Consider the following 27,470-nt stretch of genomic DNA (forward strand, 5'->3'; position numbering starts at 1 on the left):
CATTGTTGCTAATGGAGAGTGTTTATATTTCTAGGTGACGTGAAGCTGAACATAATTACTTATAAAGCACTGAGCTATGCCGAAGGCATGTGCTCAGCATGTTTTTGCCTAGTTCCTGCTGCCCAAACATTACCCCGATGCTTTGATGGAAACATTAGCTGAGCAATCCTAGAGAGTGCTGTGCTTTGGCTTTTTCTAAGGGGCTGGGAGAACTTACTTTAGAGACTTACATTAGAGTAAGTTTTCCAGGTCTAGAGAACACATAGAATGGTTTTGTGCAAGTGAAAATGGGTTAAAAACTAGGATCAGAGACAGGCCAAATAAGGAAAAAAGTCACAAAGGATTAACATGCACCTGATAGTATGTTGAGAGAAGGAAAAGAAAAGGATGGAGAAGGGTCATGTGTTTGGCCTTGGTGTTGGCACAGAGGGAGCTGATGGCTAACAGCCTCACTTGACAGAATCCTCTCTTTTCTCATGTGTTCATTGCCTGGCTATTTCCTTCAGACTCAGCAAGACCTTCCCAAGCTCAAGACCTAAAACACACATCCCTGCAATAGGTGGAATTCTGAAAGTATTCCTTCAGGATTCCTGACCCTTGGTTACTCAGTCAAACACAGCCGAGGTACTGCTTGAAGGAACTTTACAGATGAAACTAAGGTTATTAATCATCTGACCTTAAAATAGGGAGCTTATCTTGGATTATTTCAATGGCCCCCCAATGTAATCACATGAGCCCTTAAAAGCAACGTAGAAAGGCAGAAGGTTAAGTCAGGGAAACTCAGCGGGAGAGGCAAGGCACAAAGGGAGCTCAGAGTGACGCAAAGCATGAGAACTCCACTCACTATTGCTTGCTTTGAAGATGGAGGCAGGAGGTCAGGAAAGCAGGTGGCTTCTAGAAGCTGAGAATAACCCCTGACTACAACCTCCAAGGAAATGGGGTCTGACGTCCTACAACTGCAAGGACCTGAGTTCTGCCACAACCAGAATAAACTTAGAAACAGAGTCTAGAAAACGAGCAGAGCTAGACTGTGCCTCGTTTTCTGATTACACAACTATAGCTAGTAACTTGGTGTTGTTTTAAGCCACTAAATTTGTGTTAATTTGTTACAGCCAACCACAGAAAACCAATACAGTCTCAGTCACATTTAAGCATAACTTCCTCTGCCAAGTACCCAAACCTTTGCCTCTATGCCTCTCTCTACCTAAAATGCTCTTCTCTTTTTCTTGAAGTAGTATGTACTCATTCTTTGAAATAACTGTATCACCTCCTTCAGGAAGCTTTCCCTGATATGGTTCAGTGTGAATTAGGTGTTCTTTCTCTGTGCTGCCTTAGTAACCTGTGCATACCTTTATCATTGAACTTGTACACTAGTAATCATTGATTTACTTGTCTATGTTGCTCTTAAAAAGCCTTAAATAAATCTTTTGATAAGGGTCCATATCTTGTCTGACTTTGCATCTTCAGTGACCGTTCTAGTGCCTGGCACTTGTAGTCCTGCAAACCATGATTGCTGAAACAGCAATTGAAGAAACAGTGGGTCTCAGGCTGTACAGTCAATGAGCTCAACCACAGTGTTCAAGCAGAAAAATTGGCTAATGAGTATTTTTCCCAATTTATATAAAAGATACAGTGATTAAAATTTCCTAATTTTTGCTTTCATCCTAAAAATTATTTTTCAGATTTTTTACCACCTGGTTATCTTCTAGGAAGAGCTAGTCCATAAAACCCCAAGAGAAAAATAAATTATAAATCATTTAAAAACCTAGGAAAAGGCACTGGTGCTTTAAGAAAAAAAGCATTTTTTCATGAATTTATGTTTATAGTTGTAAATTTATATTGCATGCATATAATTTATTCCTGTATTACTGGTTGGCAAAACTATTTCTACTTCACATGATACATATATTTTATTGTGTTGTATATTCTGTTTTTTCATGTGCTACAAATGACACTGACTTTCTTGCACTCTATTCCTTGAATCAGGTGGAGGGTCTCTGCTCTATAAAATCATGGATTTGGGATTGTTTGTTTAATGGTTTGCCCGCTGTTTAACATGATACAGAGCAAAAAAAGAATCTGGTTAATCTTGGAGATAAAACAGTTCATTAGATGTCTTGCTTATTCTCAGACCTACTAATACATACATACAAGCTTCTACTTTCTGTTTTTGTTTTGTTTTGCTTTATTTTAGTTTCAGGTGTGCAAAACAATGTAATAGACGTTTCACCCCTCACAAAGTGATACAGGACACCAGCATGTTCTGTAGTAATCTGAGACAAAAATAAGACATTTCCAATGGAAGTTCCTAAGGACATTTCAGCAGATGGAATGCAGAATGACCAGCAGATGATTTGACTAGAGTCTTTGCCAAAACCTCCACTTTTGTGAAAAGGGCCTTTGGGAGTTGTGATAATGAGGTGTGGTTAGGATTTTGACATCTGCTCTTACAGACATCATGGGAATTCCTCATCCTTCCAATACCAACACTAACAGCTGAGTGGAGGAACCCCTGTTGACGTGCCTTTCCACTGAACCTTATGCCTTGATGAAAGTGATCAGAATGTTTTATCCTCCTGAGAGCTAGGGTTGGCAAACCAAGAAAGGTTAGTCTAGAGAGAGTGGTATCCTTCACTCTAACAACTGGTTTGTTTAATTGGTAGCCAACTTTGCAAATTCTCTCGGAGCTGTTAAATGCATGGGGAAAGACAGCGGACGCAGAGAGGGAGGCATGCACGTGTGAATTGCTTACTGCCAAACATCCCATATGTTGTGTTACACTTAACCAGTTTTCCTATGGAACAGGGTAGGTGAAAATGAGAATGATTTACTATCATAATAGTCTATTTTTGTAAGGAACATATGTTTTTAAAAATTTAGTAATATTGAAAACTGCTCAGTTTAACATAATTTTGATTAACTATGTTGCATATCCAGGAAGACTCATTTTGCAGTTAAATGGAAAGGCTATCTTAGCATCCTTCACTTTATAACGATTTAGTGGAAGAAAACCAAAAGGAACAGAAGTTACACATTTGTACAAAAAATTTTATTATGTTTTTTGATTTAGCACATTAATTTTTTTTCACGAAGCACATTAAAATTTCATGAGAGTATGGCTTGGTGGTGGTTCTCCGGTGGGCTGAAGGAGTTATGCTAGCTGTAAGCATGCCTGACTTACTCCTCGGGAGTGATTTGAACAGTGTAAGAACCTAGGAGAATGCATAAAATAATCTTATAATAAACCAGCAGTAATTTCGTATTTAGGCACCTCCTTATTAAATTCTCAAGGCAGTCAAGTTTTCTGTACATATTAGTTTCTTGCACAGATAGACTCTTATTAGGCAAGCTTCTTAAAACTCTTTAATACATATGTGCTTTTTAATTGTAGCCAGACTTTTATATTTGCATATTTAGTTTCCCCATGTCAGTCTAATTCAAATGAACAGAGGTAAATAGGAAAAAAAAAATCAACGTCCTCATGGTCTTGAATATTTTCTCATGTTCCTTTGATCTATATATTTGTCAAAGCAGAATTTTTATTTTTCTATTTTTTAAAAGTATGTTGCTATATCCTATAAGAGTAGTTTTGACTATGTGTAGTGTTCTTCATTTTATGCCCTTTAGAACTAATGTGTTAGCCTACTATTCATTTGTTCACTTAATCATTTATTAAATATTTGATAGTCCCTGGAGTAAGGACCATATGTTTGAATGCTTGGCACTCAGTAATGCTTTTGAATTAATACTATGTATCAAAGAAAGTGTGGGGGGATTCAGGTTGGACATGATGACATCTTTAACCTGAAGGAACTCATAGTCTAACGAGGGAAACGGGTTCATTGCATTTGTGCTGGGTCTTAAGTCATAAAGAGAATTAAACAAGGAGGTAGGCAGCTCTCAGGCAACGCACTGCATCCTAATGTTTGAGGTTCAATCATCTGCTACCCTTAAATAATCCATCTTTGACCATCAGTATTTGTTTTTTAGGATGGCTGCTTCATGTAAGGGCTACAGTATACAAGCATTGAGCAGACAGACCCTCTGCAAGATCCTAACTGGTTCATATGGAGCTCTAACCAATGATTTACGGAGCATTGATCTGTCTATCCATTAAGCCTTAGGCAGAATCAGTATAGCTAACTTTCTATTTCAAAAGACAGCTGATGCAATTAAAGCTTTTTTTGTTTGTTTTTTGTTTTTGTTTTAGGTAGATCTGAGAATAGCTTAAGAGATGAAATAAAAGAATCCAACCTGGTATTTGCAGGGAGAAGATGCACATAGAGCCTCTTCCAGCACATAGTTAAACTAGAGTAAAATGGTTGGGGATACCTTATGAGATCATATTAAAGTACCTGGCTGATGTGAGCTTCTTACATCTCCATGTCTGATTTTACTTATTCCTGGTTTGGGCTCCCCTTTCAGGCCTGCAGTTCTGTTTTCTCTTTCAGTGACTTCGGTCATCTTCCATCTGATCATCCAGTAAATGACTTTGGCTTTGCTTTTCTGCTTACCCTTTGTTGCTAATCCTAATTCATTTTTCCTTCTTGTTTTCCTGGTCCCAGTTTTACTCTTACTTCATTTCATTGCTTGACTGATTCAAGGGCCCCTTTAACTTGGTAAAGGGACAGAATCTAAGAGTACTGGCAGATGATCCTGATTTCTAGAACAACTCAGCTCTACTGTGCCATTCCTGGGACAAGAGGGCCAAGGAATTTCTCACCATGCTCTCAGCCTGTTGTCACTGCTTGACTCTTGTCTTCAGAGGTCAATGGATAATAGAGGGAACCAGTAGAATTTGGCGATAAGCCTCCTTGCTCCCACTGGTCTCATTTTGTACATAACATCTCCACGTGCTGTCCATTTTGCTCAAATGTCACCTTCCCAACAAAGCCTATCCAATTATTATACCACCCCAAGTACACTTGCAACTACTTCCAACTTCTGCCACTGTCTCCCCTTTGCACTTCCTTTCTGTCTTACCATGCTCATTTTTCTCCATGTCACTTATTACCTTATAACATATTATGTAACTTATTTAAGTTTATCGTTTAAATTTTTCTTCCACTAGAACGTAAATACCTTATTTTTTGTTTGTTTTCACCAATATAGCCCAAGAATCTAGAATAGTGCTTTAGCACATACATAATTCTTACTAAATGTTTATTAAATAAATGAATGAATGACTGCCATGTATACATCATTGTCATAATTAGGAAAGGCTGTATTTTTCATTCTTAATACTTATTTCAAATATCTATTTGCTGAGAATCTTTCCATCAACTATTACTGCAGAAAATGGTATTTCTCTGTACAGTATGAAAGGATTAGTTGTTACTATGAAAAAAATATAAAGATTTGTGAGAATGGCTTTGATAAGCTAGATATACTAAAAGAATGTTAGATCTGCTTCTGTACAATAGTATACTCTGAGAAATAAAGCTATGTACCTTAGGTTCATGTTGTCATGAACACGAATTTTATTAACCTGTTTGTAATGTACAAAAGAATACAAAGCATGCTATACCTGGAAGAAAAAATAAAACACTATATTTCTACTCCTCCAGAAAAACATATATATCTCAGTAACCTGCAGTGCTTAAAGGTCTTTTGTATAAAAGGGAAAGGAAAAAAGGTTCAGAAACCTTAAATACATAAAGGAAAGCAGTAATATATTGCTATTCTTCAACACTTAAAAACCGTAGAAGTGCTGTCAAAATTAACTTGTCTGAATCAGTATAAGACGATGCAGAAGTGATTTTAGAAAAATTAGATTTATTTCATAAATAAAAATCCAGAGTTTAAGTCATTCTTGGAAACTAGATGAGATGGCTGAAAAAGTATGAAATTCTGTTTTTTAAGAGAACAGCAACCAAGTATGATTTTTTTGACAGAAGATTCATAGGCCTTATGCAAAAAGCTGATTAAATTGCTCAATTAAGTGAGCATACATGACAGACAGGACCAGCTGTAGAAAAAGATTGGGCCCTGTCAGCTCTGCACACAGTGTGAACTATAGAAGTGTCCATCTAGGGAAAGTAATAATAATGAAAATGGCCATGCAAAGAATTTAATAAAATGGCAACCCACTTTCATGATATCCTAATACTTTAAAAATGTAATAGCTAGCCAAACTCTAAGACTTTGGCAAAAGCAACTTTGGATTTGGGGTGTGGTTGATTTTATATGAAATGTTCTTGTTGACTTTCTTATGCTGTTAAGCCACATAGACATAAAGCAAAAATATTGTCGCTTCAAATCATGGTTCTCAATGAAGAGTGTACAGCAAATCATTTGTAGAAATTTGGGAAAAATACCAAGTCCCGAGTTCTACTGCAGACAAATGGGATCCGAATACCCTGGTGTGAGAGGCTCAGCAGCTGTGTAACAGCTACGTTATTCAGGTGATTCTGATGCTTGTTGCTGGCTTTTCATCACTACAGATAAAGAACCCGTTTATCTAGATTCTAGATAAATGTCTAGAAAATTATCTAGATGAATAAAGGGAAAATATGCAGTAAGAAACAAATGATAAGTAATTTCAGTTAAACACTCCTCAGATTTACGACTCTTTTCCACAATTCTGAAATATCAACAGCTTTGAAATCAAACAAACAAACAAAAAGATTTCATTCAGTGGCAAAACCTGCCCTGCCCTCGTTCAGTTTTTGGCAAAACCAGATCTGAACTGACACGAGGCTCTTTGTGCTCTTGATGTATCCCAACAAGTGTGATGAGTCATGTGTTTTGTTACAGAAGCATGAATATATTTCATTATGGAGGTGTACCTGATAAACTGTATATGTACTATGTCGTCAATCTAGAATTTGAAGAATTCTATTCCTAAAATATATATGGCCCCAACAAGTTTTGGATAAGAGATGATAAACTTGTAGTAATGGCTTCAGTTGACATTTTCTTTTGTCCTGCATCAAACTGACTTGAGTACATTCGACTGCCTGGTTCTAAGAGGTCAAGGACTCTGACATGCTCACCTTGTATAATAATAACCCTACATATTGGACTGTTGAAAATAGTATCTCTCCTAGGCTTGTATTGGTCAGGGTTCACCCAAGAAACAGAACCAGTAGCATGTATATATAGATATATATGAGGCGATTTATTCTAGGAATTGGCTCGCACTATTGTGGAAGCTGAGTTGTCTGCAAGCTGGAGAGCCAGGAAAGCTGGTGGTGTAATTTAGTTTGAGTCTAGAGGCCTAAGAACAGGGAGCATCACTGGGGTGAACCCGAGTTCAAAGGCATGAAAATGGGTCAGAGTGATGGTATAAGTCCCAGGCGTGAGAACCAGAAGCACCTGTGTCCAAGGACAGGAGAACATGGAGATCCCAGCTCAAGTGTAAAGAGCATATTTGCCCTTCCTCTGCCCTGTTGTTCTGTTCAGAGCCTCCACAGATTGGATGAGCCTGCTGATCCTTGGCCAATCTCCTTTACTCAGGTAAATTCAAAAACTTATCTCTTCTGAAAACACTCTCATAGACACACTCATAAATAATATTTCACCAGCTCTCTGGCATCCCTTAGTCTAGTCCAGTTGACACATACAATTAATGATGACAAGGTTACAGTCTTGTGAGGGATGCAGGGCCTACCATTCCCACCGTAAGGACGTCCAACCTGAGGCAAGTCGATGCACTGTCACAGTGCTCAGTGGAGGGCCACAGAGTGAGTGCTCGGTGAGTATTAGGTCAATTGAACATTAAATTGAGTTGAACGCTATAGCAACTTAAATTTTTCCTTTAAGTAAAGGAGTATATCAGTGTGTGGTGGTCAAAAAAAACCCAAAAAACAAAAAACTTTTAAAACAGAAAATATTTTAAATACTTATAAAAAATATATAAACATTTTCCAAATCCCATGATCAGATGTAAGAGTCAAGGGATGCACATTAAATTTATGATCAGAGTCAGCTTTAAGTGTACAGTATGAGGGTCAGATTGCTACTAAATTATGATTCTAAAACGTTTCTTCCTAATTTTTGAGATTTAATACAGCAGTCGTCCTCATTTTTATAAATTTTGCTCAAGTAACAAAATACTCATTCTTAGAGGAGACTAATGTCAGAAGTGGGTTTGGGAGAAAAGGGTACAGTGTCATCCCCTGTCACCTTCATACCCTCTCCATCAGTGGAATCTTCGGTAGCAGAGTCAAGGGTCATATACAGCACCCAAAGTCCTCCCCACCCCAAGCCTCGCCCCATGCTTCTATCCCTGACTACATTGTCTTTTCAGGACACATTGGTTGCTCAGTGTTTTCACTGTTTTCATAAGGGGGTTGCTGTTTTTCAGATGCAAGTGTAGGTGAGGGAAGAGGACTAAGAATGGCGTACTTCGGCTGCAGTACTAAATTGCTCTGTGCAAGCCACGGAACTTCTGTGTCTGCTTCTCTGTTAAATGAAGATTGTCAAACTTCCTATGTTTTTACAACAAAATTCCGAAATAGATGATAAATTATTAATTGAAGTAAAACACCATTAATATTAATGAAGTAGACACAGTGTACATTGGCTAAAAGCTTGGACTTTGGAGTTGGCATGCCTGCATTTAGTCTGCATCCTGGCTCTGCCCCCCTGTGATCTCAGACCAGTTATCTAGCCTCTTTGAGCTGCATGTTCCTGTTCTATAAAACTGGGAACATAGTGACACCTAGATTGTGTAGAAAAATGCCTGTTAATTGGTTGTCAATAAACATACGTTAAGCTCCCAAAGCTATGAAGTGAAAATTTGATTAGCCTTGTCTCTGCTTCAGATTAATTAAAAGTAGAAATGAGTTCTGTGTGGGGAAGGGAGGGGAGGCATTGCTCAAGTGTAACCAGCTTTTATACTTGTAGACTTAAAAAACAAACAAACAAATAACAGAGAATTCATGGCTATTATTTGGTTGTGCATCTTTGAGAATTATTGAATACCTGTATTCTTTGTAGAATTAATTCTCTCTAGAATTTAATCATACCTTTCTAGGATTAATGATGAAAACTTGAATTTTTTGTTAAAACATCGTATTCTATAATATATCATGCTAAAGTTAAGGTGACAGAAAAGGTGTGGAAAAATTTAATTGTTCCTGGGAATATGCTGAACTGGATACAAGGAAAAAGAAACAACAACCATCTCCAAATACAAAACACCTTGGTAATATATATTTTACACACACACACACACACACACACACACACACACACACACCAGGTCAGACTATTAAGTTCACGAACTTGTTGCCACGATGTTGCTAACCTTTTTTGATATCAGAGGGATTATTCATTATGAATTTGTACCAACTGGACAAACAGTTAACCAAATTTACTATTTGGCAGTGCTGAAAAGGCTGCATGAAAAAGACGACCTGAGCTTTTCTCCAACAATTCATGGCTCTTGCATCACGACAATGTACCAGCTCCCACCCCACTGTCTGTGAGGGAGTTTTTAGCCAGTAAACAAATCACTGTATTGGAACACCCTCCCTACTCACCTGATCTGGCCCCCAATGACTTCTTTCTTTACCAGAAGACAAAGGAAATATTGAAAGGAAGTCATTTTGATGACATTAAGGACATCAAGGTAACACAACATCAGCTCTGATGGCCACTCCAGAAAAAGAGTTCCAAAATTGGGGAATACTTCAAAAGTGACCATAGTGATATTCAGCAATGAGGTATGCAGCACTTTTTCTAGGGTGAGTTCACTAGCGTACTTGCCAGACCTCACATATATCAAACAAACAGATAATAAAAACAGTAATCTTTTCAAAACCACGTTTTTGTTTGTTTGTTTGTTGTTTTTTTTTAAAGCAAAGGATGTCCTTAGAGATAGAAAATAAAATGTGACTCAAACCCAGAAAGGAAAGGAGAAGAACAGTAACTAGCCTAAGGGAATCTACCAATAGGCTTTTTTTTTCCCCTAACACTTATGTGAGGGAAAGGAGACAAAGGTTGGGGCCCAGACAAGATATGTTGTCAAATTTCAGGAACTCCGAAAAGCTATACTCTCAGTGAGAATGTTAACAGGAAAAAAGTGTCCTAAATAGGAAGACACATTAGAAACTTGGTTGTCTTGTCATAGATTCTGGAGAGGGGAGAAAATGAAGTCTCTCCTGAGAATTTATAACCGTAAACTGTTCCTCAAGTGGGTGGACAGCGCAGATTATCACCACCTACAGGTTTTAAAAAATTCCACACTAGAATTTATTTTAAAGTGATCCCAGGTTAAAAGTTTCTTTAGGCTCTTCACAGAACCAAGCCTAAATTCTCTCTGGAGTAACACATTAGCAAATCAGTTCTTAAAATACCTCCACAAATAAAAATGCCAATAAATGTGACTGAATAATCAAAAGTTACAAATCATACAAGGAAACAAATATCATGAGTAATAGCAGTAAATGCAACTAACAGAATTACACCCACACAGATTTTAGTTTTTAGAATTATCTATGTAGAGAATAACATAAAACATTTTCAAGTAATATATTCAAATAAATAAAGAGATAATTGAAAAATACGTAAGGAATGAAACACTAAGTCATTTGAAAATGACCCAAACAGAACTTTTAGGAATAAAAATATATAGTGATTGAAATGAAAAATTTAGTTGTTGGGTTAAAGAGCATATTAAACAAAGATAATTAGTAAAATATAAAATACACCTGAAATATGGTTTTCCAAAATGGTGTACAAAGAAATAGAAAATATCTAAAAGAAGGTAAGAGACATAAAGTGAGTTCTATCAAAGTTCCAAATGGGGAAAATAAAGGAGATAGGTGAAAAGCAAATTTTTGAAGGGAAAAAAAGCTTAGTATTGTCCCTAATTATAAATGCATGAATCTTCATCTTTCAAAATCACAATAAACTCAAAACAAGAAAAATATTCCATGACTAGACAGATGAAAGTGAAACTACATCTCATTAAAGGAAAAATAACCTTAAAAGTAACAAGAAAACAAAACAAGTTCTAAAGAAATGACAGACAGTTACCTGTAAAGAGCTGACAGTCAGTTGATTTCCACCCAGGAACAATGGTGGTTAGGAGAGTATCTTTCATGTGCTAAAAAATGGGAGAAAGGAAATAAAGATATGAGCAGACATTAATATAAAAATAAAAGTACTACAGAGAGAATTAAAATATGCAAAACTTTTGAAACCTAATGGACAAATCTTCATGAGATTAGTCAAAATTAAAAGAAAAAAGGTACAAATAACCATATAAAAATGAGAAAAAGTTATTGACATAGAATGAAGATAAAAGATATAACTATATTCTTCATTCTAGATAAAGCTCAGAAAAATAACGTTGAGCAAAAAAGCCAGATGCAGGAAAACCATATTGTATAATTCTGTTTAACTATTAATATACCATATATATATCAAACTAAGCAATATTTTATGTATTTATGGTTACATACAGATGGAGTAACCTACAAATAAAAACATGGAAATGGGAATTATAAATATAGGATTTAGAACTGTGGTTACCTCTCGTATGGGTAGACAGGGTAATTTGACTGGGGACAAGTGCACATGTAGGTCTTAAAGACTATTGTGTTCTTTTAAGTCAGGTCGTGGGAACATGCTCTACTATTTATTTGTATTCTTCATATATTATATGTTATATATGCCCTTTGATATATATATATATATATATATATATATATATATATAATTTTTTAAAGAATTTTAATGAAAACATCTTGAAAATATATCTACATCTGATATATTAACAAAATAAAAAAGTTTAATTAAAGCACACTTACTAAGTTTAATTTTTAAACTATCCCCTAAAACACATGTTTTACTTGTATTTGAAATGAAAATATTTGGTTTTATTTTTAGGCACTGAATGCTGATAAGTAGGATTTCTTATTACCAAGATACAAGTTTAGGTTATTGCTTTTGAATTTCTAAGCTTGCTATGATGTCACCCAAACACTCAGTCCATAGAGTTATAATTATATCTGCCTTCAGGCAACAATAGGACATAGAAATAATGCTTGCTTTCACTTTTATAAGTGAAAAGTAACCAGCATGTTATTTGGTGGTTGCCTTACTTTATAGTCTCTCAAATACTGAAAATGAAACAAAGGTAGTTATGTCAAATGGATAATTATCAGCCTTTTCTTCGACTTACTACTTATTAACAGTAGGAAGGTCAACCCAATTGAACTTCTTTTTACCCCACCAACCTATAACTTGGATCTGTCATCTTTATAGAGTTGGTTGAATATTTTGATAAATGATGTTATACAAGAAATATGGCAGGCTACATGGTGTCACTAAGCCTGTGAGACAAGTGCTAACTCTTTTGTCTCTCTCGTTAGGGCTAGCATGTATTAGGCATTTCATTCAGAAAACTGGAATGCTGGGATCCTTAAAATGAGATTGATTTTCCCTTTGAGGAGACATTAGCTCTTTCTGTTTTCTAAGGGTTCCTCAGTGAATAATGGTTCTTGCAATCACATTTCTAAAACTATCCTCTATTTTTCTTCCAATTGGCCCTCCATTCATATATACAATCACAAAGCCATCATAGAATAGTATATTATGCATAATTAATTTCTCTAGTAACATTTATGTTAACAAAACAGAGAGCATACTGGAAATGACTCATTCTGTCAAGCCAAAAACCAAAAATAAATGCTCAATCATGTAATATTGGGTTACTGTCATTTGATAATTTAGCCACTCATAAGGAACAGCATGACAGAAGATGGTGTAAATATTTTTCTGCCAGCTCCTTGCTTAGTCAGTAATAACTCTTACTTTTTCCATTTATTCTAAATTATAATTCAATGTGGTGGAAAGCAAACTGTACTGGGGCACATTGTATTACTTTTGCATTTGTTAGCACACTATTTGAAACTCTGCAGACTTTGCTTACGAAGGTACTTTTTGATTGTGTATGTTTCTGTATTCAGGTGATTCAGGTATTTTTTTCTAAATGTTCTATATTCTGAGACATGCCCAATTTCCTTACTTAATAATAAAACAGTCTATGACTCACTATAAATCAGTAGGGATCCAGCAATAAGGTGCAGTACATCAGGAAAGCAGTGCAGGCTATCATTGAAGATAATAAGCAGTTGTATTAATATTCATGCTTTATGAAATCCTGGTTATGCTTCTAAAAAGCTGTAGAATACATTCCAAGCTTTATGTTCACCGTAGATATCCAGCTGTGATTTTTCAGATAGTTCTTGTGGCAATTCAAGGCATCACTAGGTAATTTAGAAAACTTTCATCCATGGTTTTCATTTACTTAATTATATACTTAGCTAATGTTCCTCAGTGAGTATGCATAATCCTTTCCGGTGGGACCTTGGGTATTTCTTTGTCTCAGCTGGAAGTGCTGTTGTGTAAGACTGATTGTATAAGCACGTCTCTGTGTGTGGCACGATGTGTGTGGTGGGTGTCGGGGCAGCAAAAGGGGAAAAACTACGTGCATTGTCCTATACAGTAGATTTTCCCCTACTGTTAAAAAAAAATTCAATTTAGACTTTGTTTCCACATAGATGGCCTAAGAGGGAAGATAAGAAAGCAATGGTATGCTATAAAAAATTCAAAAGTACCAACAAAACAGGACCACCACACAAAGATGCATAGGCTGGACACACTGGTATCACTCAACAGTTTTAAATGAAGCAATGCCTTCAATTTTAAGGGAAAAAAATAATTGTGACTCAAAAATTTCCCACTCAACCTAATGATTGGTCAAATATATAGAAAATAAACAATGTGGTTGTAGGTTACATTGTTCTCGTGAACCTTCCTGAAGAATGTATTATAGAACAAAATTCCGGCATTAGAAGTAGTGGGCAAACTCTAGCAGAAGTACTGGAAAAGATCATTGAGTCAGTTTAATTGTAGGACTTAGGTTAAAAGAAATGCATGACTTCTGATTATAAACCAAATATAGAAATATTCCCAAACTCTAACAACCTAGAAATGTTATGTAGTGTAAGAAAACATAATACTCTGATAGTCTCATCTTTTTTAGATGAGGGAAGGTGGTATCATTTAAAGATGATAAATAAAATAGGGATATAAGATATTCAAAGAGTCAAAAATTAATAGGAAAAATAATATAGTAAGTACAACAATGTGGTGGAGGGGAATAAGGCAGAGGCAGAAGAAGCAGATATTAAATAATTGTGTAATTGCTCATAGTAGGGAGTAAATACAAATGTAAAGAAATAGTAAATACATACATTAAATCAAGTTTAATTATAAAGGTGATAATTAGAAAAAATAGAAACCTTTTATATTTCAGAATAATGCACATAAAAAGGTATGATAGAAGAGGAAAAAAGAAGAAACTATTTAAATGGCTTTATGTGTAGTGATTATAGGATGGTGTTCAAGATATAGTGTTAAATAGAAAGTTGCAAAATTATATGTGTATGTTTGTTCATTAATATCCTTAATGTATATATGCTTGTTTATTGATAGAATAGTACTTATTTCTTTTAAATAATACTCCATGAAATAATAGCTGTTTCAAGAGGTGTACTATGTAGCCATAGTTATTGTTATTCTATCATGACCTTGTATTCCTAATAAATTAATATTTTATATTTATATAACATGCTTAACATAAAACTATATCAAATAAGATCATAGGTATAGTATATGTAGTACCTGTATGTACGTAGCTCACAATCAGGCTAAAATGAGACTGGAAAACTGGAGAATGGTGCAGGATATAAATTATTGCTCAGTTATGTTACACAAATCCTCTGTGAAACCTTCTTAGATTATTGCAACCTTTGGTGGCTGACCTCCCTTCTCTTTGATTTTTAACAGCAATTTTTGACTAACATATTTTAACATTATACTATAGCTTTATAATTTTTTAATATTTCAATATGATAGTTTTGTCCTTATGAAAGAGATGAGAATGACGGTCAAGTCCTTGGAGTCTGAATCCAGTTATTTGACACCATATTCACATGAAGCAAAATGAGTGGGTAGAAATGCCAGATATCAAAAATAATACATAAATACTTATAATACTGCCAATATGTATTGTGTGCCCATAGATAATGAAATAGAAACCGAGGCACAGAGAGATTAATCACTTTTCTTCAAATCAAAAAATAGTAAGAGACAAAAATTGGATTCGGACCTGGCAGGTGGCTCCAGAACTGATTCACATACCGTTACATTAGGTGTGTGACCCTCCTCAGTTATTTTACTTCACTGATTTCTCTTCCTCTCTTGGTGGAGGCTAGAAAATAATGACTTGCTTTATAAAGTTGCTGTGACAATTACTAAGAAAAGTACATCTAAGAGTTTTGTAAGCCATGAAACTCTATAGTAAATGTAAGCCATTACCTGTTCTCATTGCTAGCTTTATACCACCATTTTTGTCACAACATCGTATTGTCTTAACTCATGGCGGAGCAAAGATTTCCTCTTAGATTCCTGTAGAGATCAGTAGGTTTCTGCAACCATTTACTGACTTTTAAATCTCAACATACATGTTCTTGCTCAGACTGCACAATACCCATGCCCTAAAATAGCTTATATTCTACTGATGAAGACTACCTGATAAGACATGATGTGATACGGGCCATCATGAAGTTCTGAGTTTTGTGCAAAGGCTCAGTCGAGAAGAAAGGGGAAGGGGAGGATTGTGAGACTCAGAAAGTTAAACAAACTTCTTTCAAAGAAAGACCTGCAATTTCAAATCCTAATAATCTTCCTGTGGGAAAAGCATCAACAAGTTTTGTGTTTCTGCTACACAGCAACCTTTTGCATCGTCTTTTTCATCCTCACTTTCCTGCATTTTTTCCCTCAAAGACTGTCCTTGACCAACACCAGAAATGAATTTGATTTCTCTAATGCAGAAGGTAATTGGATTTTTCTTTATTGAATGCATCCCTTTAATGACTCTCTCTGCTCTGGCCAATTTAGCGAGTGACCTGACATTGATCTGATGATATGACTTAAAGAGTTGAAAGCTGGGGATGAAAAAGACTAGCTGTCTGGCATCAGAATATATCTATATCTATCTATCTATCTATCTATCTATCTATCTATCTATCTATCTATCTATCTATCTATCTATCATCTATCTATCTATCTATCTATCTATCTATCTATCTATCTATCTATCTATCTATCTATACACACACATTCAAGGATAAAGGATTTTCCCAGGAAAATCCTTTATCCTTGAATGCCATTTTTACAAAACATGCTGCTGTAATAATTGGTCATATAACAACAAATTGCCTCTTTCTAGAAAATATAATAAGGATTTCCCAGAAAGAGCCCTGGAGAAAACATTGAAAATTGAATAAAATCCACCCAGTAATCATTCTGTTCCTTGAAAATATTTATTACCATGCAGACTCTCTGGAACAAGATAAATACAGTTGAACAGAATTAATTAAATCTTTTAAAAAGCTGGCAAAACATGAAATATTTAAGTATTTATTTACTTAAACTTGAGGTTTTATAAAAATGCAATTTGACACAAGATTGTTATTCAAGTACATGACAAAAAAGCAGTGGATAAAATTGTTGTATTTGGAAAAATAGTGATTCTTTTGTCAAGGGAAGGTATGATATGAAACTCTTTTTATGCCCAAGAATATATAGGTTTTAAATTTCTCTACTTTTGCCTTTATTCATTTTTAGTAACAATGTAACTCACTTGATTCGTGGTTACTTTTTATTCCATCATCTTTCCTTTGTTTATTTTGATAATTATCATGATTTTTTTTGATTGAAGATAAAATTCATGGATTTTATCAGTGTGAGTGAGAAAGTAGAATATCATAATTGAATGTGTCATAAAGAAAATTAATAAATGAGAAAATTACCAATAAATAAGTTTCTTTTTAAAATTAAGTGAAACAAGATTTTTTTCTTTTTGAATTCTTAATATCAATTACATTCATACTTATCAAGGTAATGAATAGTTTAAAGAAATTAACTGAAAGGTTATGTTAAAAATCATTTGTAATTGTTGAATCAACAGTCAAGCCACATCACACAAAATTATTGTAGACCCTAAATCAGACAGAGCTGGCATAAATCTACAGTGTTACTCAGTAAAGGTCAGTGAGCTTGCTTTGATTCCCATCAACCAAGAGAGGCTGGGGAATTTGAATCCTAGAAGTGATGTTGAGAAAGAATATGAAGAAAAATTAAGATCAGTTATGTCCTGGAGACTGGGCTCCTTACCTACTTTTCTGATTGCATCTTAAGTGAGCGTGTGAAGCGTTGGCATGCCAGTGAACATTTCCAGGGACTATTTCTTTGGTTTTGTGTGACATGACAAGTGGACTTTCTTCAGATGTGATGCACCTTCCCCAGGAAGTCTGGTACTATTGAGGGATCTCTCATGCAGAAGGACTCCCCACTGAACCACAGGCTTTCATCATAAATGAATAAATCTCACCCATTCCAAGTCAGGTCATTGTTGGAAGTTATACTTAAATGCAATGTTTAAACTTTAAAGGCAAAAGAAAAAAATTATATATATATATATATATATAAATTATATATATATAGGTTTAAATTTACTGTCTTAATTACTTTAAAAAATTTTTCTTTTATTAGTGTCAGGCTTAATTACTTTTTAAAAAAATTTTTTATTGGGGAATATTGGGGAACAATGTGCTTTTTCCAGGACCTATCAGCTACAAGTCATTGTCCTTCAATCTAGTTGTGGAAGGGGAAGCTCAGCTCCAAGTCCAGTCACCGTTTTCAATCTAGTTGCAGGGGGCACAGCTCACCATCCCATGAGGGAATTGAAACGACAAACTTGTTGTTGAGAGCTGGAGCTCTAACCAACTGAGCCATCCGACTGCCCCACTGGCAGCTCAGCAGCAGCTCATTGTCTTCAATCTAGTTGTGGAGGGCACAGCTCACTGGCCCATGTGGGAATTGAACTGGCAACCCTGTTGTTAAGAGCTCTTGCTCTAACCAGCTGAGCCATCCGGCCACCCCAGAAAAATATGTTTTTATAGATGATGAAAAGTCTTTATTACTCTATTCAGTGTACCTCATTCCATATCAGTTTTCTTAATTTTGATTCTGTCTTGTTTGAATTTGAACATTATTACTTAAAAACATAATGATATAATGTTCTCTTAAAGGAAAAGTAGATTTTTTTGGGAAAAGAAAAAAGAGTGTGTGTGTGTGTGTGTGTGTGTGTGTGTGTGTGTGTGTACACATATGCAAACATATTTTCCTTTATTAGAAGAAAGAAGGCAATTCATTTCCCATTCCCAGCAGTTTGTTAAAAATGCTTTTATAATAGGTCATATATGTATGATACTTTGGACAGTTGCTGAAACTATTAATATGAGATGTCTCCCATGAACAATTTATTTTGTTAATGCATTTTTAAAAGCAAGCATTTATATCCTAATTCATTCTGTCATTTCTTCTTTGAGCAAATATTTTTGTCTTTTATATAAAAGATCCTTTGATATTGGAAGGGATACTAAGATAAATCTTCCCCTTCAAGAATTTTAAAGCCTACTAGAGGAAAAAAAATGTACATAAGTAAGTAAAAGAGAAGGTGGAAGTAAAGGTCAGTGAGCTTGTTTTGATTCCCATCAACCAAGAGAGGCTGGGGAATTTGAATCCTAGAAGTGATGTTGAGAAAGAATATGAAGAAAAATTAAGATCAGTTATGTGACATGAGAAGGATCAGGAACTACAGTCGGAGGGAAATAATGAAGACATCACAACGGTAACGTAACTTTACCTAGGCCTCAGAAGACCAACAGAATCTGTGCATATGAGAAAGGTAGAACATTTTTGGGAGGAGTAGAATTGCTAATGACATCGAGGTGCGAGAATGCTCGGTAATTAGAATAAACACGCCCTAATATTGGGTTTAAGTACCATACCTCACATGTCATTGAAGACAAAAGAGAAAGAGAGGAATTCTGACTAGCAATATGGATAAAAATCTAGACACATTAGGAAATCTTTGGAGTTTCTGATTAGACAAAATTAAAAAGAATATGGTATTTTATTTGTTATATATTTAGTTTATATAAATAGGTTAATAACATGTTAATGAGGCCTTCTTTTACAAGGTAATCTTACTTGATGTTTTGAAAAAATGTCAACATTTGACATGTTGAATGACCTTAAGTGTGCTCATTCATTCTGTAAAGTCAAATGAGCTATTCAAGTTTTTAACCACAGAAATATTACAATTTTTGTCTCTGAATGCATTCTAATGTTAAAGTACATACATATTTTATTCTTAATAAAATATAAATTTTACCTACGTATTTAAACCTGATTGTAAAGTTTCTGAAAGTGCTAACTTTTTGTTTGTTTGTTTGTTTGTTTGTTTCAGGTCACTGATATGATGCTTCAGGACAAACCCTATCCTGATTGGGGAAAATCTGCAAGAGCTTTCTGGAAGAAAGGAAATGTCAGGATCATTTTATTCTGGTAAGAGACTGTTTCATTTATTGATTTGTGCCTTGCTTCATTCACTAAAGGACTTGAATTGGATGTAGCTTTCTTTAGATGTATAAAATTCTATCTAGAGAGGCATTATCAGTGGATACTATGTTCCATTAAAATGACTAAACCCAATTATCCTATTATTTTATGAATTCATTTCTGCTGACATATTGTTATATATAGACATTTACAAGAGTTGTGTTTTGCTAATATAGTGATGCAGAGATTTTACTAGAGGTAAGTAGGTTTTTGACTCAGGAAAAACAAGCTATAATTTTAATCAATGAAATATGATATAAAAATGTCTTCAGTAAATACTAAATTTCCAGTATATTTGACATGACACAGTTTTCTTTGAAAAAGTTAAACAGAGAAGGAGGAACCTCTTTACAAATCACATCTGGCTCATTGGCATTTCTTCTTTACGTAGTTTCCTTTAGCTGTCCAGCCCAATCATTGCAATTAAAAAACAATCCATATCTTATAGAACTTTTTTGTTTTGTTTTGTTTTGTTTTGTTTTTTTGTGTGGAGTCACCATTATTTATGTGTATTTGAACAAGTTTAGAGAGAAAAGATAGGAATGTGAGACAGCACGAAGCGTGCTTTCATCTGGCTGTTTGACACTTGGCCAAGTACTGTGATTCAACATGATATACGAAACGTTATGTACCGTAGCATACAGAAAAGTTGTAAATGATGATAACTTGTACCTGGTAAATTCCATCCTGTTCACCTGACTTTTGAAATGAAAAAAAAAAAGCTGTTTATTCTTGGATTAAATCTGGAAATTGATTTTTTTATGTAGGAACTATAAAAATTATAGTAACTAAGTACTTAGGCAATATACACTCTAAGCTACCTGTGCTTTCACACTATCATTAAATGTTGTTAGAGATTTATGGCATTTTGAACCCAATTCTTAGCAGGTAAACAAAAGTAGGTTGTTTTTTTCATAATGTTGTAAAAATGAATATGATTTTGTTGATGTTTATTCACACCTTGTCTCTATGAGTCACGTATGGGCTATTTTAATGCATTTAACCTTCTTTTTTTTTTTCCTGTTAGAAGTTCCCCATGCAGCTTGTCTGAACAATATAAAGTATAATAATTATAGTAAATGCTTATTGAAGGCGTGTTTTGCTCCAGGCACTGTGCCAAGTACTTATCATTCTATATATTTACTGATTTAATTCTGAAAACCCCATAAGGTACATTATATTATTATAAGTGTAGGTCTCTGACCCCAGAACTCCAATTCTCAATCATTACACCAACGCCACATTGCCTCTAGAAGAACAAAAGCTACATTGGTGTGCAAACTTCTAAATGATTGTCTTTAATTGTTTTTTAAGTAATGGTGCTGGATAAGAATGTGAGATTCTGAAAAATTGATTCATCCTACAGAATTCTCTTACAGGAGTTTTAAGAATCATAATTTAAAAGGAAATAGACTCTAATATTAGTAGTGTTTATGAACTATCTCTTTTCAAACAATACTCACTGCGTTTACAGATATTTTGTATGATGTAATGTATGTTGAAAGGCAGCCCATTGGTTATTGCTTAGCGTGGCCAGTAATTGGGTCGCAGTACATTATTATTTGTAAAAGTGAGCCATGAATAGTGATCTGAAGGTCTCAGTGGTTGTGGTCATTTGCTACTTTTAATTGCAATTGCTGTTTCAGAGGAAAAGAATTCACATTGGATTTTTCCTGAACATCTTAGTACATTTTTCCTTGAACGTTATTACTCAGTATATATATCTATATATAAACATATAGATATATATAAATATATAGATATTACCAATCTTTTTTATACAAATGGGTTTAGTTTGACATATATGATAACAGAGCTTCAATGGGTAATCTAAATCATATTTTAAATGTTGTTAAAATAATTTAATTAGTCACTGACAGATAATAATATCTTGCATGGAGAACAAACTAAAACTCACACTTATTCTTATAGTCAGTTTTTGTTTAATGACTGGCAGGAGATAATTATGAGAGATGATTTTTTATTGTTATATTTCAAAAGTAGTATTTCAAATCATGGATAGAACATAAAATAACTGGAGGAGAATTTAAATGTCACTTTAAAATATGTTTTTCTATTTTTTTTCCATTTCTATACAGTTAGATTATCTTGACAACAGTATTCTTGGTTTTAAAAAAGGAAAATCTGATACAAAAAGTTGAATATGGAAATTATGTGGGAAGCAAAGAAATCTTTTTCTTCATATTTTCAGATAAAAGTATAAAGGTCATTTGTTTTTTTTTTGTTATTGTTTTTTAGCTCTAGGAGATAAAATATAGAGATCATTGGCAAGGTTTTAAATGAAATAAAAGACAGTATTTACATATATGCATATTATGTGCTATGCTATGTAATAGCATAAAAAATAGCAAAAATAAGTGTTTTCTTTTGGATTTGCCCTAGTTAAGGAAAAGATCAGTGCAAAAAAAAAAAAAATTCTATGCTGGTTAGGAAATTTTGCAAAGGAAAGCTTTCATAAGCTGGAATGTGATTGTGTATAGCAGTTGAAATAGTACAGCATGGAATTTTTGTTCTAGTAAAACTACCTTTTACGTGTAGCTGCTTTAACTCACAACTTCCTGTCAGAAACTCTTGTTTGCAACTGTGTGACTGAGTTCTTCCTTGATTCTTATTGATAGATGTCTCTGCATTGAAGAAAATGGTTCCTATTTCTTTCTGTGCAAAGATGAGGCTACATAGCACATGGGTTTTTATGTCTGAGAGAAGACTAAATTGTGGTTGTATTTGAAAATACTAAACGGGAAAGGGAGCAATTTTCACAGATCTTCCCTTCCAAATTCCTTTTCCCAATCTTTTGGATAATTAAAAAGAATAAAGATCTAAGAATCTAAATCCTAGGTGAATGCCATGTACTACTATATTTTTCAGAGGGGCTACCGAAAGCCATTTCCCCTCATTTGTATCTGAAATAAAAGAACAACACATACAGAGATAAACAAATAATGTGAATTTATACTAGCTCCTGTCTCCCTGTTTTATTTGCTCTCTAGAGACCCGCTTTGTATGCATTTGATGGGAAGCGTCTAGGGATAATATTTTCCAAAGGCTTACCTTTTTTTTTCCTTAAAGGGAGACACTCTTCTAGTATTAATAAAGAATTAGCAGAAGGGATTGCGAGATGTGGTGATCATTAGGGCTTCACAAATACTCCAGTTCTTTGTCTTCCAAACACATAACATAATTACACTTTTTTTGCCCCCTTTGATCACAGGACTTGCTTTGACCGGTTTAAATGTGAGTGAAAGTGGCATGTGTCGCATCTAGGTAGAAGCATTTAATTATTAATGAGAAACACTGAAGGGAACTCTTCTCTTGGTAGCAGCTGTGGAAGTTGGTATCTAGCTGGATCCTTAGCAAAACAGTAGACCTGTGTTGAGCCGGTGTGAGCAGAAATGATCCTTTACAAATATTAAGCCACTGAAATTTGAGGATCGTTTGATATTGTAACATAAACTAGCCCATTCTCATGTATAGAAAAAATTGATCCCTAGAAGTAGAGTGATGCCACAGCAGAAAACTGTATTTTTATGTTTGTTTGTTTAAGGGCTAGACAGCAAATGGCAAGGAAACTAATGATAGCTGGAAAGATGGTAATCCAGGTGTTATAGTGGTGAAGTATTTGGTAAAAACTGTGGTCTGTGATTATTTAGATGCCCTAAGAAAAGTTATAAAACAGTGTTAATACTATGTTGTTGTGTGCACCTGTGTACAACTGTCCACTTCTATTCATCTCTGGTGCATAGAAGAGATTATTATTTATTTTTTCTTTTTTGAATGATCAGTGTCTTTATATTATAAAATGTACTTTATCTAGTTCTATAGTGATTTGGATAAGCATCTCTTATCATGATTATCTTAATTCTTATTTGGGAAACAAATGTAGCTGCTAATGTTTTACTTGCTTTGAATATCATGGTTATTACTGAAGTCTAGCAAAATGAATTTAGTTGTTTCACTTTGATCAAAAACTGATCTAGAAATTATTATTATTTTAAATATACATGGTGTGAGAGAGTAACATGATAATAATAAAATGCAATAAAGTAATAGAAAAAGCTAGGAGTCAAAGCCAATGTCAAAAGTGTTTTAATAATAACTCTACCAATATCTAACTGTATGAGCTGTGTGACTAATTTAGGTTTACATTTCCTTTTATGTAAAAGGGATGTGTCTTGTTATTCCCTGAGATCCTTTTCAGCTCTACCATGCTACTTCTGTTATAAGATTAAAATTTTGAAGAGAGAGTAATTCTGTCTGCTTTGCTTTGGAGGGCAGAGTATGGACTGCTATAGTCTGAATGTTTTTGCCCCTCCAAAATTCACATGTTGAAATCCAGTGCTTTATATGCTGGTATTAGGAAGTGGGGCCTGTGGGAGGTGCTTAGGTCATGAGGACGGAGCCCTTATAAATGGGATTAGTGCCCTCATACGAAAGGCTCCAGACAGAGCACTAGCCCTTTCCAAAGAGGACATAGTGAGACACAGTGAGAAAGCATCGACTAAGAACCAGGAAGACTACCCTCACCAACTGCAACCATGCTGGTGCCTTGATCTGAGACTTCCCAGTCCCCAGAGTTGTGACAAATTTTTGTCATTTATAAGCTACCCCGTCTGGGGTATTTTGTTATAGTAGCATAAACTCACTAAGACATGGGCCAATGTCACATGTGTAAGTCACATGAAAACATTTAGATTCATACATGAAAGGATCCCCTAACCGTGGGAGCCTCTCAACGCTGAATGAATCTGCCTCATGAAGTGCTGATTCCCCATCAAAAGTATTCCTGCAAAGGCTAGATGATCTTTCAGGGATGCTAAAGAAGGATCACATTAAATGAGAAAGAAAGAAAAAAAACCCAAATCACTTCTGAATTTTTATAAAACTTGCAGATTCTGTGACTCTACGTTTTTAACTAGAAAAGTATTACATTTTTTTCTGCTTTATAATAGTCTGCTTTATATTAATTATAATTCAATATGCTCAGGATAATTCCATCATCATTATGAGCAAAATTTTTACACAAGACAATAATTCATGAAAGGTTCCAGGGGCAACTATAATATGAAAGCTTTTTGCCTCACTTCCTGAATAATAAATTATCCCATATATTTCCTCTGGGCGAATTTTGTCTTCTTGCCTTTAGCCTTCTTTCCATCTCAACATGTTTCTTTAAGCAGTGTCTATTCTTAATTAAAAGGTGCCTCTGTAACTAAGAAAAAGCAGAACACTTTTAGTCCAAATCAGATAACTATACTTACTGAATCAGTCACATTAACTTTAAACATTACACTAAGTTAGCAGGGGTCAGTGCAAGTCTGGCTACTTCTAAGCAGCGATATCCAAGGATGTGCGTCAACTGGTTTTCTTGTTAGATGTAAGTTTCCTACTGTATAAAAAAGGTGACTGATGTTATATTACTGTGGTGAATTACTGTGTTGTCATATTATTTGGAGATTTTCATTTAAAAAGTAAATTTTATATTTATGCCTGAGAGGCTTAACTCTCAGGCATGTATTTATGCCTGAGCATTCATATACGTAGTCCTATGCCCTTCTAGACTTAATTTTGCTGTGTTAAGAACAAGCTTTCTTTTTATTAATTTAAGCAAATAATTGTTACGTGCTAAGTACAACGTGAAATAGAGTTAGAGCACAGACTCTTGAGCCACCTGCCTGTTTCAATCCTTACTACGGCATATTAGTTATTACTATTTTGTTTTAACCGGTGTTACGATTATTACTTGGCACCAGATGCTCTCCGTGGTGCTGAGAATTCAACTTTGAAAGAGAAAATAAGGATTCTGACAGCATATTTTTCCATCCAGTGAGAAATATGAAGGGGGAGGGTGGGAGCGGGAAGAGGCAACACCAACAATAGGTGTGGACTGTTTATCCCTAAATGTAGATGGCCCTCCAGTCTTGTCTCTCACCTCTGGCTACACTCGCTGTTTCTACTTCCTCCCCTCCTCATCATGGCCTGACCCATGAGTACTGTGATGTGTTGCTAAGTGAGTTTCAGGGATGGTTTGGTAAAGGAGTTCGAGCCGAAATGTATTCTCAGGATAAGCAGGAGCCAGATGGGAGGACACAGGGATTGGTTAGGTATGTGGAGTGAGGAGAGGGAGAAGTCAAGGGTAGTCTTGAGTGTGTAAGCTTGAGCAACTGAACAGATGACTATAGTATTCACTGGGTTAGGAGATACAGGTGGAGGAGAAAGTCCTAGAGGGTCTAATGAGTCCACACTTGAACATGTTGAGGTGATGTGTTTATAGAGATACCTAACAAGTAGTTCTTTATATGGATCTGGCACTGAGGAGTGAGGGAATAAGGTCTGAGAGAGACATATAAGTAAAATTTATATGTTTACCTCATATAGATTTTATTTTCTACATGTATGTGTGGTATTTGAGGTAATGTGAATGGGTGTAGCATGAGAATAAAAGATCTCCTACGCTAAAACCTGTAGAGTTCTTTTATTTAGGAAAAGACAGAAGAGGCATCTACAAAGAAGACAGAGAAAGAGGAACAGAAAGAATGAAAAATATGAGAAGTATGTGCCATAGATGCCGGGAGATGAGCATATGTCAACAGACATAGCAATATCAACAGTCTAATGCTGGAAATACACCAAAGAAGATTAAAATGCAAAGTGTTCATGGGATTTAACTCTGAGAGGACCCTGAGTGGTGGCCCTGGCAAGAATGGTTTTCTGATAGAACGTTACTGACAGAAGCCAGACTTGTACTGGGTCAAGGCATGGTTAAGAGAGGAGAAAGTAGGAACGATGAACATAGCCAGGTGAGAGAGAACATTGGAAGGGCGCCGATGTTGAAAAATGAATATTCCGTGAGAAAAATTTAAATAAATTTACTGATTTGGCTCTTCATTGATTTGTCTTCTCCAGAGCATATCTTTTCTTTCTTTCTTTTTTTTTTTAAAGAGAAGGTACTCACTTAAAATTATTTGCTGTACAGGTATGGAATTAAAGCCTCTTCTGATAAATTCTATAGTGAAGATTTACTATGTCCATAATTCTTATTTTTTTAGTAGAGACAGAGAGAATAACAAGCTCATAAGGTTTTAAGTTAAAATACCTTTAAAAGTTTAAAGAAATATATTAAAGTCAAAACGGTGATGAAGTGCTCTACATATTTCTTCCTATGTCACATTATTTGAGAGCAGCAATAGCATCTTTCTTATTGTGTCCATAGGAATTAGCACAGTGCCTGACACACAGGAAGCATTGAATGCATTCTTGTTGAATTAATTACTTTATTGAGGATTTTCAAATCTTCATTCTCTAGGATATCTCTGTAAATTTCTTCAGAGTACTTTATTGAAAATGATAAAACGTTAATCAAAAGCATTTTGACTTTGTGATTAACATACATTATAAGATTTATAATGCATTTGAGTTACTTTTTCGGAAAAAAAATTAGAAATATATATTTTCAGTTATTTAAAAAAATCACCCTGGTAATTATTGCTCTACCCACATATTATATGCACTAGCTAACCTAGGAAGTTCATTAAAATACTGTGGGATGTATAACTGCACTTCTACATCATCCCCATTCTGACCCTGAAAGTATTTGTCTTAGGTTCCTTTGCTCATTTCTTAAAGATAAGTGAAATTTAAGGAAAAAGAATTAAATAAGCTGGTCTTAAATGGCTTAAATAGTACCACTCTAGTATAGGCCTTCATTCTAATTGCTAAATCTTGGAATAGCAACATTGAGCCCAAAAACAATCCTTGGATTTATGAATCTTTGGAATAAAATGCCCTTTAATAAGGGCTTGGAAATACTGCATAGTTTTTCTGTGTGACAGTTATTGGTGGAACAAAGTTATTCCTCTTCAATCTGAGATTTGCTGGTTGAATGGAATACTCCCCTGAGCCATAAGGTCTAAGTCATACTTATTAAGTTTCTAAAGTATAAGTCATGTTTTCAAAGGTCC

The 27,470-nt window shown here is 34.8% G+C and overlaps 1 protein-coding gene across 4 annotated transcripts in view; it reads left to right on the forward strand.

Moving 5' to 3' along the window:
* Window positions 1-27,470, forward strand: part of TMEM117 (transmembrane protein 117) — a 388,102-nt gene that overhangs the window by 231,215 nt on the left and 129,417 nt on the right. For all 4 annotated transcript variants that reach the window (XM_033116086.1, XM_033116087.1, XM_033116089.1 and 1 more), the window contains one exon: window positions 19,340-19,437. In XM_033116086.1, coding sequence (XP_032971977.1) covers window positions 19,340-19,437 — 98 coding nt within the window. The remainder of the gene's footprint in view (window positions 1-19,339; window positions 19,438-27,470) is intronic.

Source organism: Rhinolophus ferrumequinum, chromosome 10, assembly GCF_004115265.2.
Source record: "Rhinolophus ferrumequinum isolate MPI-CBG mRhiFer1 chromosome 10, mRhiFer1_v1.p, whole genome shotgun sequence".
NCBI classification, from domain to species: domain Eukaryota; kingdom Metazoa; phylum Chordata; class Mammalia; order Chiroptera; family Rhinolophidae; genus Rhinolophus; species Rhinolophus ferrumequinum.